This window comes from Mus musculus, chromosome 9 (genome assembly GCF_000001635.26).
Source record: "Mus musculus strain C57BL/6J chromosome 9, GRCm38.p6 C57BL/6J".
Lineage (NCBI taxonomy): Eukaryota > Metazoa > Chordata > Mammalia > Rodentia > Muridae > Mus > Mus musculus.
This window is the reverse complement of record NC_000075.6, coordinates 18,563,516-18,578,632: the sequence shown is the minus strand read 5'-3', so window position 1 is coordinate 18,578,632 and position 15,117 is coordinate 18,563,516. Positions and strand designations below refer to the sequence as shown.

General features: G+C 39.7%; 1 protein-coding gene across 3 annotated transcripts in view; it reads left to right on the top strand.

Annotated features, from left to right (window-relative positions):
- Muc16 (mucin 16) overlaps positions 1 to 15,117 on the top strand; it is a 179,377-nt gene that overhangs the window by 96,189 nt on the left and 68,071 nt on the right. For all 3 annotated transcript variants that reach the window (XM_011242634.1, XM_011242636.1, NM_001378248.1), the window contains 9 exons: positions 1,267 to 1,391; positions 2,975 to 3,042; positions 5,906 to 6,078; positions 6,202 to 6,237; positions 7,075 to 7,193; positions 7,787 to 7,854; positions 11,769 to 11,941; positions 13,782 to 13,817; positions 14,191 to 14,229. In XM_011242634.1, the coding sequence (XP_011240936.1) occupies positions 1,267 to 1,391; positions 2,975 to 3,042; positions 5,906 to 6,078; positions 6,202 to 6,237; positions 7,075 to 7,193; positions 7,787 to 7,854; positions 11,769 to 11,941; positions 13,782 to 13,817; positions 14,191 to 14,229 (837 nt within the window). The remainder of the gene's footprint in view (positions 1 to 1,266; positions 1,392 to 2,974; positions 3,043 to 5,905; positions 6,079 to 6,201; positions 6,238 to 7,074; positions 7,194 to 7,786; positions 7,855 to 11,768; positions 11,942 to 13,781; positions 13,818 to 14,190; positions 14,230 to 15,117) is intronic.

Here is a 15,117-nt window from a genome sequence, read left to right as displayed (position 1 = left end):
GTATGCATGCACATGAGTGTGGAAGCCAGAGGTGAGTCTCTGTTGTTCTTTCTCAGTTGTCATCTTGGTGAAATAGAGCTGTGCTGAGGTAGTTCAATAAATAATGTACTTGCTACATAAACTTGAAAACCAGAGTTTGTGTTCTCAGAACCCTCATAAAATCTGGGTGAGGATAGCAGCTTCCCAGAATGCAAGAGGGAATATACAGGGACTCTCTGTAACAAACTAGAAAGACCATACTAGCAGAAAGGGCAATCTCTGGGTTCCGTGCAAGAGACCTTGCCTTAATATATGACTGGAGAAGACACCTGACATTAACCTTGGGTCTCATACACGTGTACATGTACCTGCATACACATATGTCCACATGTATGCACACCACACATACATACATGACCAAGTGTATAGATTCCATGGCTCTAAATGCTTTTGCTCCTTTTCGGAACACTCTGACTCAAGGCTTTACTCTGAGCTGACAATTGATACTGCTTGGAGAAATTGACCCTGTGCCCTAGACATCCAGGGTCTCCTCCTCTGATGGACATGCCCCATGTTAGTGATGCATAGATAAAGCTATGTACAGGTGCCATGCTGTGGCATGAATGGAATCAACAGATAAAGAAAACAATTAGTCAAAAGCAGTGACTGAAGCATGTGCAATTATCCAGTGGTTTCATAACTGCAAAGCATGTTTTTACCATGACCCCCAGAACCTATTACTTGCTAATAGCTCCTCAGCAAGGGATGGGCTAAATGAGCCCCTCCTCCATCAATGATGGAACTTTGTATAGGTAACAGCTGTTGTGAATTTAAGTGCATCACCCATGGAGTGTGTTAAAGACAGCATTCTATAGAGGTCCCTCCCATCTTCCTTTTATCTTCTTTCCTCCTATTTTGTGATAATGCCTAAGCTTTGGAGGGGGTGATACAGATGTTCTGTGTATACCTAAGCATTAAAATTATTCTCGGCATTTTAACTAGTTACGGATCTCAGCAAGAACTGCTGTCTGCTATAAAATGTGGTGTCTTACCAAGGCTGAAAGCATATTACTCTTATATTTTAATTGTAAATAAGTATTTCATTACGGGTATTCATATCATTCAAAATAAGGGGTTTCATTGTTTAATTCTGGCAGAGACATTTCGAACTGTTGTCCTACATGTGAATACATGGGTCCCAGCGATATGAATATAAAATATATCCTAAACCCTAAATCTAGTTCCTGTATGAGTCAGGACGTAACTTCTCTCCTAATCTAATTGCAGCCTTGAGCTCTGCTCTGCTAAGGTGCACTCTTAACTTCACTATCACTAACCTACCCCACACGAATGACATGTGGGTCCCGGGATCAGCCAAGTTCAATAAAGTGGAGAAAATCCTGAAGCTCCTGGTGAGATTTCTGCCCACCTCTCTTACCTCACCTAGTCTGTCATCTTTGGTCCTGTTTGTTCACTTCAGCCATACCTGCCCCCTGATTTCCTAAACTCGTGCACTAAAACTCCATCCAGTTCTCTTTCTTGTTTTATCTACCATTAGACACCCACATCCTACATGTCACACTCAATGGTACCTCGATTACCTACTCAAGACTCAACTACACCATTCATCTACCTCCACCCTTACCTGGCTCACTGATGCCCCCATTCGCTCACTATAGCTCTGCCTCCTTGCCCCATTCACTGTTACACATTCTGCCTCTTGCAGCATAGCCTACCTGTCTCTAGTTCTAGTCACTGATGGTTGGCCCACCTACTCCATCCACACTCATATCCCTCGGTTGCTATCCCAACTAATACTCACTTAGATTACTTTTATAATATCTATTGAGCCTCTACCTACCTTTTCCCAGCCCTTCTCACCTCTTCTTGCCCTATCTAAAGATTACACTACCTACCACCTACTTGTCCAAACAATTTACTAAAGCCCTACCCACCACCTCCCTGTCTTGGTCTGCCATTTGTTTCTACCCATATTTCTCCTGTGACCTTCCATGGTACCCTGCTCACCACTTCTATCCCTACCTACTTCTCTTGCTTTTTCTACTGGTGACTTGCTCCCTCCCTTATCCTATTTATTGTTGTCCCATCCACCTAATCCTAACATACCAAATTTTTACTTGCCCCATCTATTCACAAAGGCCCTACCCACAACCCCCTCTTGCCCCACCTATGAATGCTTACTTATATTCTGCTCCCAGTCCACCTATCCCCTTATTATCATTTCCACTTATCACTTGTCCATGAAGACTTGTTCACCTCCCTTTCCCCACCTTTTTTACTGGTACCTACCACATCTGTCTTGCTATACTTTGCTTCACCTACTTTTCCCAGCCTTGGTTACCTCTCTTTTGCTTCAACAACTTATGACCTGACTACCCACTCTATCCATGCCTACATACTTTGCCTTTAACATTGGTGTCCTACCCACCTGCCCTTGCCTTACCCAGAGTTATAGGTTCCACCCACCTACTCTTGCCATACCATTGTCCTGATTCCCAGCCCATTCACTACAGCCTTCCTCCAATCTAATACTGCCTTTGCCTCTCTCTTATACTTCATTCTGATGTCTGCTCAGATCTCTCATATTACATCAGTACTATGCCCACGCATCCCATCCTTTCTACTTTTCTCTTCCTATACCCACCGGTACTTGTTCCAGCTCTCTGATCTCCACTCATACCTCCGTTGCCACACTCATTGAATGACCCTGTACTCACTCTAGCACACTTGCCATCCTGCCCACTTACTTTTATTACCTACCACTGGTTACACCACATTCTTATTTTCACACTCATGAATGCCCTTGCTACAAATTCTAATTGGTCTATATTTCTACTGCCTCTCTCACCCATCCAATCTCACAAACATCTTCCCTTACCACACATAGTGTTTCTAGTATAACACTTCTTTTTCTTTTGCTCCTCCCACTTTTCCCTACTCAGACCATTAACTGAACCTTCTCTCTTCTTCACAGCTCAAACCCTTGTTCCAAAACACCAGTGTTGGCCTGCTGTATTCTGGTTGCAGACTGACCTCACTCAGGTGAGACCTATAGAGGCGACCACCCAGAAAGACATGGTAGAGTTTCTATACATACTTCTCTATGCCTAGGTCTTTTTGTTCTCAGCCTTTTTTGCATTCCCTGAGTTGGGCCTGATTCTACTTTCTTTGTCTTATGAACTTTAATCTTCCAAGGTGTGTATATTAGTTTCTATCACTGAAACAAACAAAACAAAGTGAAAAACCCTGAAATGATAAGGTCACATTGAAAAAGTGTTTTTGTTTGACACATCCAGGTTTTCAAAAATTCAGTATGTATCTGAGCATGACCTTGAACTTCTGATACTTTTGCCTTTACCTCTTGAATACTGGGATCACAGATGCATGGTACCAGGCCCAGTGAGTGTGGTGCTAGAGCGATGGCACACTGAACCTCATGAACTAGCACTCTACCGACTGGGCTATATCACAAACCTAAGAGAAAGTTTAGTTTTGATCACAGATTTAGAGCTACCTCTGTCTACAATTAGGTAGATCCTTGCTTTTGGTTTGTGGAGTGGCAACAGAGTTAAATTGACCACATCCAGACCCAAAAAAAAAGGAAGGAACAGGCTAGAGTCCTACAGTTTCCTTGAGAACACACCCCTAAATAATCAAAAAACCTCACATTTAGCCCCTCCTCTCCAGCAATTCACACTTCCCAGAAGCACCACCATAGGTACCATGCTTTTGCAGTATGAACATCTAGAGAATATATAAGATTTAATATTGAACAGTATTTCATGATAACTTCTTTGGATATTCTTTCCAAGGAATCACAACTGCTCCTATACCCTTAATTGAAGACCAGTCTTCCTCTAGTCTAGAAAGTCATCCACTTCAACTAACCATACAGCTTTGCAAGGAATGCATTTTGGTGGTAAGAGAGAAAGTAGAAACCTACTAAGCCAATCGAATCATCCAAATCAATCTCGATGATCAGTGGAGTAACAGATGTCACAGACAGATGGTCCTCACACAGTACTTCTTAGAAATAACATGGAAAAAAACCTGGAAATTACAAATAAAATAAGGGATATGCCCTATCCTTTATAAGAGATGCTCAGCTGGCAAACACAGAAGTGGATGCTCACAGTCAGCTATTGGATGGAACACAGGGCCCCCAATGGAGGAGCTAGAGAAAGTACCCAAGGAGCTAAAGGGGTCTGCAACCCTATAAGTGGAACAACCATATGAACTAACCAGTACCCCCAGAGCTCGTGTCTCTAGCTGAATATGTAGCAGAAGATGGCCTAGTCAGCTATCATTGGATGGTCTTGCAAACTTTATATGCCTCAGTACAGGAGAACGCCAGGGCCAAGAAGTGGGAGTGGGTGGGTAGGGGGGTGGAGGGGAGGGTTTGGAGGCCTTTTGGGACTTTTAGCATTTGAAATGTAAAAGAAGAAAATACCTAATTAAAAAAAAAAGAGTAAAAAAAAAAAAGAGAGAGAGATGCTCTACAGCCTTTAAATATAGTCTGAGGAACATCGAACCATCCCCAATAGTTCACACACAACAAGGAGTTAATTTTTGCTAGACACTAGGGTGCAGGACAGAGAGATTGCCATATTGGCATTATTATGGGTGGCTGTTCTAGATATAGTAGGATATTTAACAGGATTGTATTAGTCAAGTTTCGCCAGGGGAGAAGAACCTATTGGGTGATGCATATTTCAAAGGGATTTATTAGGTTGATTTATAAGGTTCAAGCTGAGTAAACTAACAATGGCACTCTAGAGGGGCGAAGTGCCCAGTAACTGTACAGTTTACAATAGTAAACGCCTCAACCATGTACTGAAGGCTGCGAAGATAATTGGAAAGGTATTGGTCTCCAGTCTATGGTTGAAAGCTGAAGGAGCTGGGTTCTAATAACAAAGAAGGATGGAAGACGTAATGCTGATAGGAGCTTCAAAAGGACAATAAAGTTGCTGGCAAATTAGAAAGACTTTCTTATATATGGGTTGCCTAGAAGGTGTAAAACACATTCAGGGTGGCACTTCTTACCCCAATAAACCTAATATAACCCCATACATGCCCAGAGGTCTGTGTATGAATAGTTTGAGTATATGTTAAGTTGACAATATTAACCTTAATGTGTATCTCAAAAATCTCCCTAGATACATATATTAATTACTCCATCTTCTCAACCTAAAGCCATGATAACCAAAAATATCCCTTCACATCAACAAATATACTTTGGGGAAGATGCAACTGCCATGTGTTTTAGAATCATAGAGTTCAGTGTTTCCCTCATATAATTTTCTGAGTGTTTCCAATGTAATAATTATAATCTCCATTGCACCAATGGAAATATCAAAGTTCAAAGAAGTTAAAAACGTTTCTATCACTGACAGTTACCAAACAGTGCAGCTAGAAAAAAAATATTTTCTACTTAGATCTCATGTCTTTTTTGACCTCTATTTTTTAAAATGCTATAAAGTTTAATACAAAAAAACATAATTTTAGAACTCATAAATGTAAATGTCATTATATAGTATTTAAAACTATTAGCAGATTCCTTTTATCTGACTTTTGCTTCTATTGAAAATTCATATAATACATTCTGATCATAGTTTCTCCTCCCTGATATTTTCCCATCTCCTCCTCAGCTCCCTACCCATCCAAGTCTATACCTTATATCTTAGTTAGGGTTTTACTGCTGTGGACAAACACCTTGACCAAAGGACTTATAAAAACATTTATTTGGGCCACACCTTTTAATCCTGCCACTCCCTGGGTTGAGCATTTATAAACCATCATACCTTATTTCTCTCTTTATTTGGAAAATAATCAGGCAAATAAAAATCAAATTAACAAATCACTAATCAGCCTATTTATTGCTATCTTCTCTATCTGATCTTCCTAGGCCAAAGAAGGATGGAGAGGCTACCAGAGTAGACATGGTCTGTACTTACCACCCAAACACCACAGGAACTGGTCTGGACAGAGAGCAATTATACTTGGAACTTGAACAACTCACCCACAACATTACTCAACTGGGTCCCTATAGCCTTGACCAGAATAGTCTCTATGTCAATGGTAAGTTGTGGTCATATGAACTTTTCTGTAACAAATCCCAAACTGTCTCACTCTAAGCATATTCTTTTTTCTCCATATATATTCAAGCCTCCTTACTCTCTTTTATATGATTTTTCACTGTAGGTTACACACACCAGACTGCAGTAACCAGCCCCAGCAGTGAGTATTAAAAAATTTATCACATTACAGTTTAGAAGAAGAATGGGTCCCTGACCAGTTTTAAATAAAAGGAAGGAGTCAGGTGCTCAGGCTAGGAAGTCCTTGAAATCACAGATCAATGCAGTTGGGTCCATTCTGCCATATTTCTTTTGCAGCAGAGAAACAATATTAAATTATAGTTGGGTCAATGTGTAGAAAAATTGGTGAGCAATTTAATAGAAATATAAATGAGACTCTTGGCTGAAGATATCCCCTTTTAATCTCTATAACTTCTCATTTTTCCTTGTGTCTGTGTGTGTAGGAGGGTTGTTGAGTTGTATGTATGTGCCATGTGTCCATATGGGTTCAATTGCATATATTTACATGGTTGTATAGGCCAATGGTTGACCTGGTATGTCTTCCTCTATTATTCTTCACCATATTTTTTTTAAGACAGGATCTTTCATTAAATTAGAGCTCGCATATTTAGCTAGGCTAGCTAGCTTGCAAGCTCCAGTCATCCAACTGTCTCTATCTTCCCAGTACCAGTACTACCAGACACTTCCCAGTGCCACCACATCCAGATATTTCATGTATACTGGGGTACAGAATTCAGGTCCTCCTGCTTGCAGAACAGTCTTGCGTGCTGAACTATTTCCCATAGTTTTCCTTCCTGACCTGAAATGTAGGATGGTTTAACACTGTTGCTTTCAATTAGTGAGACAAGGGTACTTAATACTGTATTCTCCAGTGAGATGTTGACAAACTCAGGACTATGGCCTCAGGCTCTACCTGCCCTAAATTGATCACCAGGCATGAAAAAAAGTTCATCTTCTCCTTGTCCCCCTACCACTATAGAATCACCCTTGGAGATATTTACCTTCAACTTCACTATCACCAATCTACTGTACACGGAGAACATGCAGCCCCCAGGATCCAAGAAATTTAACACCATAGAAAAGATCCTGCAAGGCCTGGCAAGTACCATTTATTTTACTCCTGCTTTGTCTGCTTCACTTCATCCCTAAATCCTCTCTATCACATTTATCTTTCTCCAGCACCCTTCCACAGCCACTCAACCAAACTCTATCTCCACACACTTCCCTCAAGAACTATCTGCTGTCTGGTCCCATGTATCTCTCTCTAATTTCCTTGTAAACATCCAACCTACCAAGCTAGTGAACCAAACATCTCTGACTAGCATGCCATTCTCCATCCTATCTAATCTCAACCTTACCTCCTCTGACTCCACTTATCCATCTTCAGCTCTGCCTACCTCATTCTGGCCATCTCTAGAATTCCTCTTCAGGCACCTCTACTGTTCTTCAGCCATGATAGCATACTCCAGGCCCATCCACCTGTCTCCATACCCACACTCTCTCCAGCCCTATCACTCTTACCCATAACCTCTTAACTTCAGCCCTACCTATCCAGCTGGTTCATCCCAAGTGTGTTCTACTTATGCCTACCAACACTGTGCATCACCAACAGAAGAGCAGTTCACCAAAGGGCAAAAGTTGCCTTTGGTATCCCTGTGCCATTGCTTCACCTTCTATTTTCTTTTCTACAGCTTGGATCCTTGTTTAAGAACACCAGTATAGGCCCTTTGTACACTGGCTGCAGACTGACTTCGCTCAGGTAAGTCCTTAAAATGTTAACCCTGGGCAGCTACTGTGATTTCAGGCCCACCAGTGTGAGCTACTTCCTACCTGTTCTCCCCCAACCCCCAATGCCTTCGTTACAAATGGCTATTAAGGAATCAGGGGTGTCAAGAAAATGAATCTCTTGATACTACCACTTTCCCTTATAACTGTCCCAAATCCCTGCCAAGCCTACCAGTAGAATAAGACACCAACTTTAGGCAAACATTCCAGATTCTATTCTTCTTTTCTTTTACAAATAAAGCCATTATCTCAGATTCTCAATTCTACTTCTAAAAAAAAAATGCACATCTCACTTGAACATCCATTTTATTGATGCTCTATTTATTATAGCAAGAATGTGGAACCAGTCCATATGTTCAACAGATGAAATTTTATACATATATATAAAAATACACACATATACATATGCACACATATACATATATATATACACATATACATATATATGGATTTTATTCACATATAAAGAAAAATAAAATTATGGAAATTGCTGGAAATTTATATTTTTCTATAAAATATCAATACCGTACCAAACTTCCTGTCATCATTTTACATCCCACAGGCCATTTGGTATAATGCTTCTCATGGAAGCATGAAAAAACTAAAGCCAACCTCAGGAAACCACATAAAATTCTGAGTATGGTGGAAAGCATTTGTAACCCACTTTTTTTCATTTTCTTTATTAGATATTTTCCTCATTTACATTTCAAATGCTATCTTGAAAGTCCCTTATACCCTCCCCCCCACCCTGCTCCCCAACCCACCTACTTCTGCTTCCTGGCCCTGGCATTCCCCTGTACTGGGGCATATGATCTTCGAAAGACCAAGGGCCTTCCCTCCCATTGATTGCCGACTAGGACATCCTCTGCTATATATGCAACTAGAGACACAGTTCTGAGAGGTACTGGTTAGTTCATATTGTTGATCCTCCTATAGGATTGCCAACCCCTTTAGCTCCTTGGGTACTTTCTCTAGCTCCTTTTTTAAGGGACCAGTGTTCTATCCAATAGCTGACTGTGAGCATCCACTTCTGTATTTGCCAGGCACTAGCATAGCCTCACAAGAGAAGCTATATCAGGGTCCTGTCAGCAAAATCTTGCTGGCATATGCAATAATGTCTGGGATTGCTAGTTGTATATAGGATGGATCCCCGGGTTGGGCAGTCTCTGGATGGTCCTTTCTTCTGTTTCAGCTCCGAACTTTGTCTCTGTAACTCCTTCCATGGGTATTTTGTTCCCCATTCTAAGAATGAGTGAAGTATCCACATTTTGGTCTTCCTTCTTCTTGAGTTTCATGTGTTTTGCAAATTGTATCTTGGGTAGTCTAAGTTTCTGGGCTAATATCTGCTATCAGTGAGTGCATACAATGCGTGTTCTTTTGCAATTGGGTTACCTCACTCAGGATGATATCTTCCAGATGTATCTATTTGCCTAAGAATTTCATGAATACATTGTTTTTAATTGCTGAGTAGTACTCCATTGTGTAAATGTACCACATTTTATGTATTTATTCCTCTGTTGAGGGACATCTGGGTTCTTTCCAGCTTCTGGCTATTATAAATAAGGCTGCTTTGAACATAGTGGAGCATGTGTCTTTCTTACCAGTTGGAACATCTTCTGGGTATATGCCCAGGTGAAGAAATGCTGGATCTTCTGGTAGTACTATGTCCAATTTTCTGAGGAACCACCATACTGATTTCCAGAGTGGTTGTACCAGCTTGAAATCCCACCAACAATGGAGGAGTGTTCCTCTTTCTCCACATCCTTGCCAGCATCTTCTGTCACCTGAATTTTTGATCTTAGCCATTCTGACTGGTGTGAGGTGGAATCTCAGGGTTGTTTTGATTTGCATTTCCCTGATGATTAAGGATGTTGAACATTTTTGTAACCCACTTGCAATCTGGCAAGCAAGAGAGACCCTGATTCAAGAATATGATTGAACTGACTCTTGGAAGAGATAAGCAGATCACTGGAGCATAGTGCTTCAGCCTAACCTAAATGGAAAGCCTTAGGTTCTAATGAGTGACACTATCTCAAGAACATAAAAAAAGGAAATAAAAAAGAATACCAATGTGGATACTTGCAGCCAACTATTGGACTGAGCACAGGGTCCCCAAAGGAGGAGTTAGAGAAAGAACTGAAGGACCTGAAAGTGTTTGTAACCTCATAGGAAAAACAACAATATCAACCAATGAGACACCCCCCCCTCCCAGCTCCCAAAGAGTACACATGGAGGGACCCATGGATCCAGCTGCATATGTAGCAGAGGATGGCCTTGGTTTTATGAAGGCTTGATGTCCTATTGTCAGGGAATGGAGGGGAAGCAGGAGTGGGTGGTTGGGGAGGGAGCAGGGGGAGGGAGGACAGGATAGGAAGTTTCGGGGGGGGGGACCAGGAAAGGGGATAACACTTGAAATATAAATAAAGAAAATATACAGCAAAAAAGAAAATATCAAACAATGCAACCCAAATTCAGAAAAGCAACACTTTCATAAAATATATGGACCCTATTCTATAATGCATTTATGCATTCATGTTAAAAAAATCTAAGTGTAGATGAACCTAAAAATGTAAAAAGGAGACAAAGAGAGGATAACAATAATAAATATTATTATTATGAAGGAAAGCTTGGCAGAGATGGACAAAAGGATATTGAGGCATAAAGGAGAAAAAGCAACTCACATGGACAATACAAGGAATGATTGGAGTATAAGAGAATGGTGATGGGTGGCGGAGAACCTTTAAAACACAGTTCATTAGATAATTTCATAATAATATTGAATCTGTATTAACTAATTCTAAAATATTAAACGTGGTTGGTCCGTTAAAAGCACTCTTCTAGAGGACCTAAGTTTAGTTCCCAGTATCAATGTCAGGTAGTTCACAACTACCTGTGATAGTTCCAGAGAATCTAACACCCACCTCTCATCTCAGTGGTTACCTAGACATGTATGTACACACACACACACACACACACACACACACACACACACACACACACACAAACATACACACACACAAGCACGCACACTGAATCATAATAATTTAGTTAAATTTAAAATTATAATAAATAAAATGAAATATTAAAACAACAAATACAAACACATATAAACACCTGCTTCATTTTATACCCAGACACCATATTTTAAATATGAGCTGAATCTCCTGTTTATATGTTCTGAGGATGCAGGGTTTGTCCCACTCATCAGTTCTTCTCAGACTAAGTTATACAGGGAGAAATGTTTTTGAAGGGCAAAATTTCCAACCTAAATACTTTTACTTTTTAAAATTATTTTATGTACATGGATATTTTGCCTTCAATAAATGTGCTCATGTGTGCAAAAACACAGTAATGCATGTGTGCATGCATGTACCAAAGGACATTCTTACTGTTTTCATCAAGACCTTGCACCTATTTTTAATTTCAAAAGTTCTTTTTGAGATAAGGACTTATATAAGCCTGGAACTTACTAAGTAGATCAGGCTAGCAAGGATACCTGAACAATGAGATCTAGAATCTTCCTATGTACACTTTCTTGGTGTTGGGATTATGAGTGCATCCCACCTTCCTAGCTTAAAAAAAAAGCAATTAATTAAATTAATTAATTAAAAACAGGTTCCAGAGATTAAACTCAGCACCTTATAAGCATTATATCAATTGAGCTCTCTCCCTAGTTCTATTTATCAGTATTTCAGGGTTGAGACATCTTCTAGTGACTTTCCAGCCTATACTACTGACTTCTTTTCCTAAGAACTGAAGTCGTCAGGGCCCTCTGGATTTCGTTCCTGAGTGTGAGAGAGGAGATTTTTGGTGCCACTGAGTACTCACTTCCTGTATCATTCATAATTCTGAAGAGCATTTAGGATTGTTGATATACTCTCTCCCCAGTTCCAGGAAGGATGGAAAAGCCACTGAAGTAGACACAGTTTGTTCCTATTACGCTGACCACATGGGTCCTGGGCTGGCCACAGAGCAACTCTACCTGGAGCTGAGCAACTTGACCCATGGTGTCACTAAACTGGGCCCCTACACTCTGGATCAGGACAGTCTCTATGTTAATGGTGAGGAGATAAGTATTAGTCTTTTTTTTTTTTGTTGTTGTTGTTGTTGGTTTAACAAAGCTCTTAACAAATATAACTTGAAAGAGAAGGTTAATTCTGGCTCAGGATTTAGAAATATATATAGTCCTTTGAGGCACAAAAGGTATGGGCAGAGAAACAAGAAGGTTGTTGTTCAATTTATGTTCTTCTTTTCATACACTTCAGAGTGTAAAACCATAAATGATACTATCCATACTCAGGGAGAGCCTTTCCTGCTCTGCTAAACACCACTGGATCTGCCTTCACAAACATGCATAGGTTGTTGCAAATCCCATGAAACTGGCAGTCAAGATTGAGCATCTCAAACTGCTCACCTTTACTGCAGCTTAGCAACCCACGTGTACTTCTTATCTATTTTCTATCTAATCCCCCTACTTTTATTCTTCCAACTGTGCAGCTTATGCCCACTGTATCTTAGTTGCCACTCCCAGTAGCTAGTATAATGAGGTTTAGGATATCTGAAATGTTGGGAATTTCTACCACAAACAACCCAGAACTTAGAAATAAAAGAGTCTGTGAACCCACTTTCCTCATATCTTATCCCAACCTTACATTCAGCCTTAAATGAGCAGAGATCTATTCCCTGCTACTGCCCCAGATATAGGCACCTCCTCTCTGGGAAAATACAGAAAAATGGAGTTTTCAGCAACCATATAGAATGCTTTATCCCTAATTGTTATGCTAGAAGCTTCTACTTCAATGTAAAGGGTCATATTTGAATGTGAGTTTCTTCTTCCTGCCTGGGTGAGCTTTGAGGCAAAATCTCTGCATATGACTCAATCTTTCAGCCAGGCTTAATAATAGAGGTTTTGTTGTTGTTGTTGTTTTGTTTTGTTATTTTCCTTTTTTAAAAATTAGAGATTTTCTTTACTTACATTTCAAATGTTACTCCCTTTCCTAGTTTCCCCTCCAAAAAATACCCCTGCCTCTGATCCCCAGCCCACCCACTCCCACTTTGTGGCCCTGGTATTCCCCTATACTAGGGCATAGAACCTTCACAGATGCAAATGAATAGTGGAGTTAATGAAGCCTCTTTTCCTCTGAATGTAGAAAGTGCACTTGATCCATTGCAGATGGAAACTTGGCCTTCTGTTTCTTTTCCATATGCACATGTGTGGTATTCATTTCATTAGGAATATGTATATGTGATATTGCATGTGTATCTGTTCGCACATGCACATGGAGGCCTGAAGCTAATATCAAGTGCCTTATCTGAGTTCTCTCCATCTTATATATTGGGGCAGAAGTCTCTTGCTGAACCTTGACTTTGTTGTTTTGGTCAATCTGGTTATCCAGCTTACTATAGGGATTCTCTATCTTTGTGTCCACCATGCTAAGATTAGAGATGGGCCGGTACATCTTGTGTGCCCACCTGGCTTTTTTATATGGGTTCTGGAACTCTGAATTCTAGACATGTAGTTTAGTAACTGAATAATCTCCCAAGGTTCCTCACTTCCTTTTAATAAAGCATAACTGTAGGCAGTCCAGTCTTGAGTAAAGCATCTCTCCAATGGCAAAGTTAACTTTTTAAGTTCTTACCATTTTATTTTTGTTGTTCATATTTGCATCAAATCAATGAATTTTTAAGCAAAGTTCAAATGACTAGAAGGCTAAAATAGTTTACACTTTTTAGACCCAACATATGCTTCAAACAAAAGCTAAGTAGAATGGGAGATAACATCTTTTGGAAGACAAACTTAGAAACTTTAATCTAGTATTTTAAGATATTGGGTAGCAGAGAGCTTGATTCATGCCAACAGTTGCCTCTTGTTGACACTCTTTCTCTTGAATGTTTCTACAGATTACACATATTCAGCCTCAAGTATCTTCCATAATAGTGAGTATTGCAGACTCCTACATGTCACTGGTTGCCTCCATTCTCCTAAGACATATGAGATGATGGATGAACCAACATGTTCTTCTATTATCCACTTTAAATGGACAGAAGTTTAAAATGGTTCATAGAAATGTAGAGTGAGTGGAGGTGGTAAGAATCATCCATCCTTCCACAAAGCATACAAGCCAAGGATGATGCTAAATTTCAAACAATAGATGTCACAAAGCAAAACACAGATTCTTGGATATAGTCGCTCAGGCTGCTGGCACTTATTAAAGATGTATCACATTTGTATTTCATTCCTAATTTTGTTGTTTTCTTTTGCTTTGTTTTGTTTTTGTTTTGGTACCTGTGGTTATTACCTCCTTCCCAGCTTCCTCTCTGGTTCCATACTCTACAAACAATTCCACAGGTAGGCAGCAATGCAGATTCTTATTGGTACCAAGAAAGTAAATGAACTATTTCTTCTCTCAATGCTCATCCATCTTTCCAATGAAGACATTGCTTTCTGTTTTTCAATCTAGTTACTTAGGGACCAAATTGTGATTCCAGTCACTATCACATAAGAGTTCTTAAGGTTGGCCTACATACATCCTAGATATCACTCAGGTCTCTTGGACCACTCTCTGACTTAGTTATATTTTATGTTACGTGATAAAATAGTATGACCAAAGCAACTAAAGAAAGAAAGGGCTTATTTTATCTCAGTTAAAGGTACAATCATCAAATATTTGGTTATATCACATTCAGAAATGGAAAACAGAAACATAAATATACACTAGTACTCAGTGTCCTTTCTCTATTGTACATAGTACAGAAAGCCCTGCCCATAGAATGGTCCTGTTCATACTTAAAATCTGTTTTCCCACATTAGTTGACATAATTATGATAATTTTCCACCGATATTTTAAGAAGTGCATTTCCTAGGTAATGCATCACAGTAACCATCACAATCATTCATCCTGAAGATATAATTGTCCTGCAAATCTAATCATACATCTCATTGTTACCAAAGAGAGAGATAGGGTTTCAACTTTCATTCGCCCTCTAATTCTCTCATTCATCTCCCACATAAATAGTTACCAGATATCATCGCTTATTCTTTGGCACCCCTTAACCCTTCTCTCTCTCTCTCTCTCTCTCTCTCTCTCTCTCTCTCTATATATATATATATATATATATATATATATATATATATAAAATATAAATTTAGACTTTATTGAGACCAGGATATTTTTGTTCGACAGAGTGCCTTTATTATCTCTGCTTAATGTCTTCTACATAGCAGCTATAACATTCT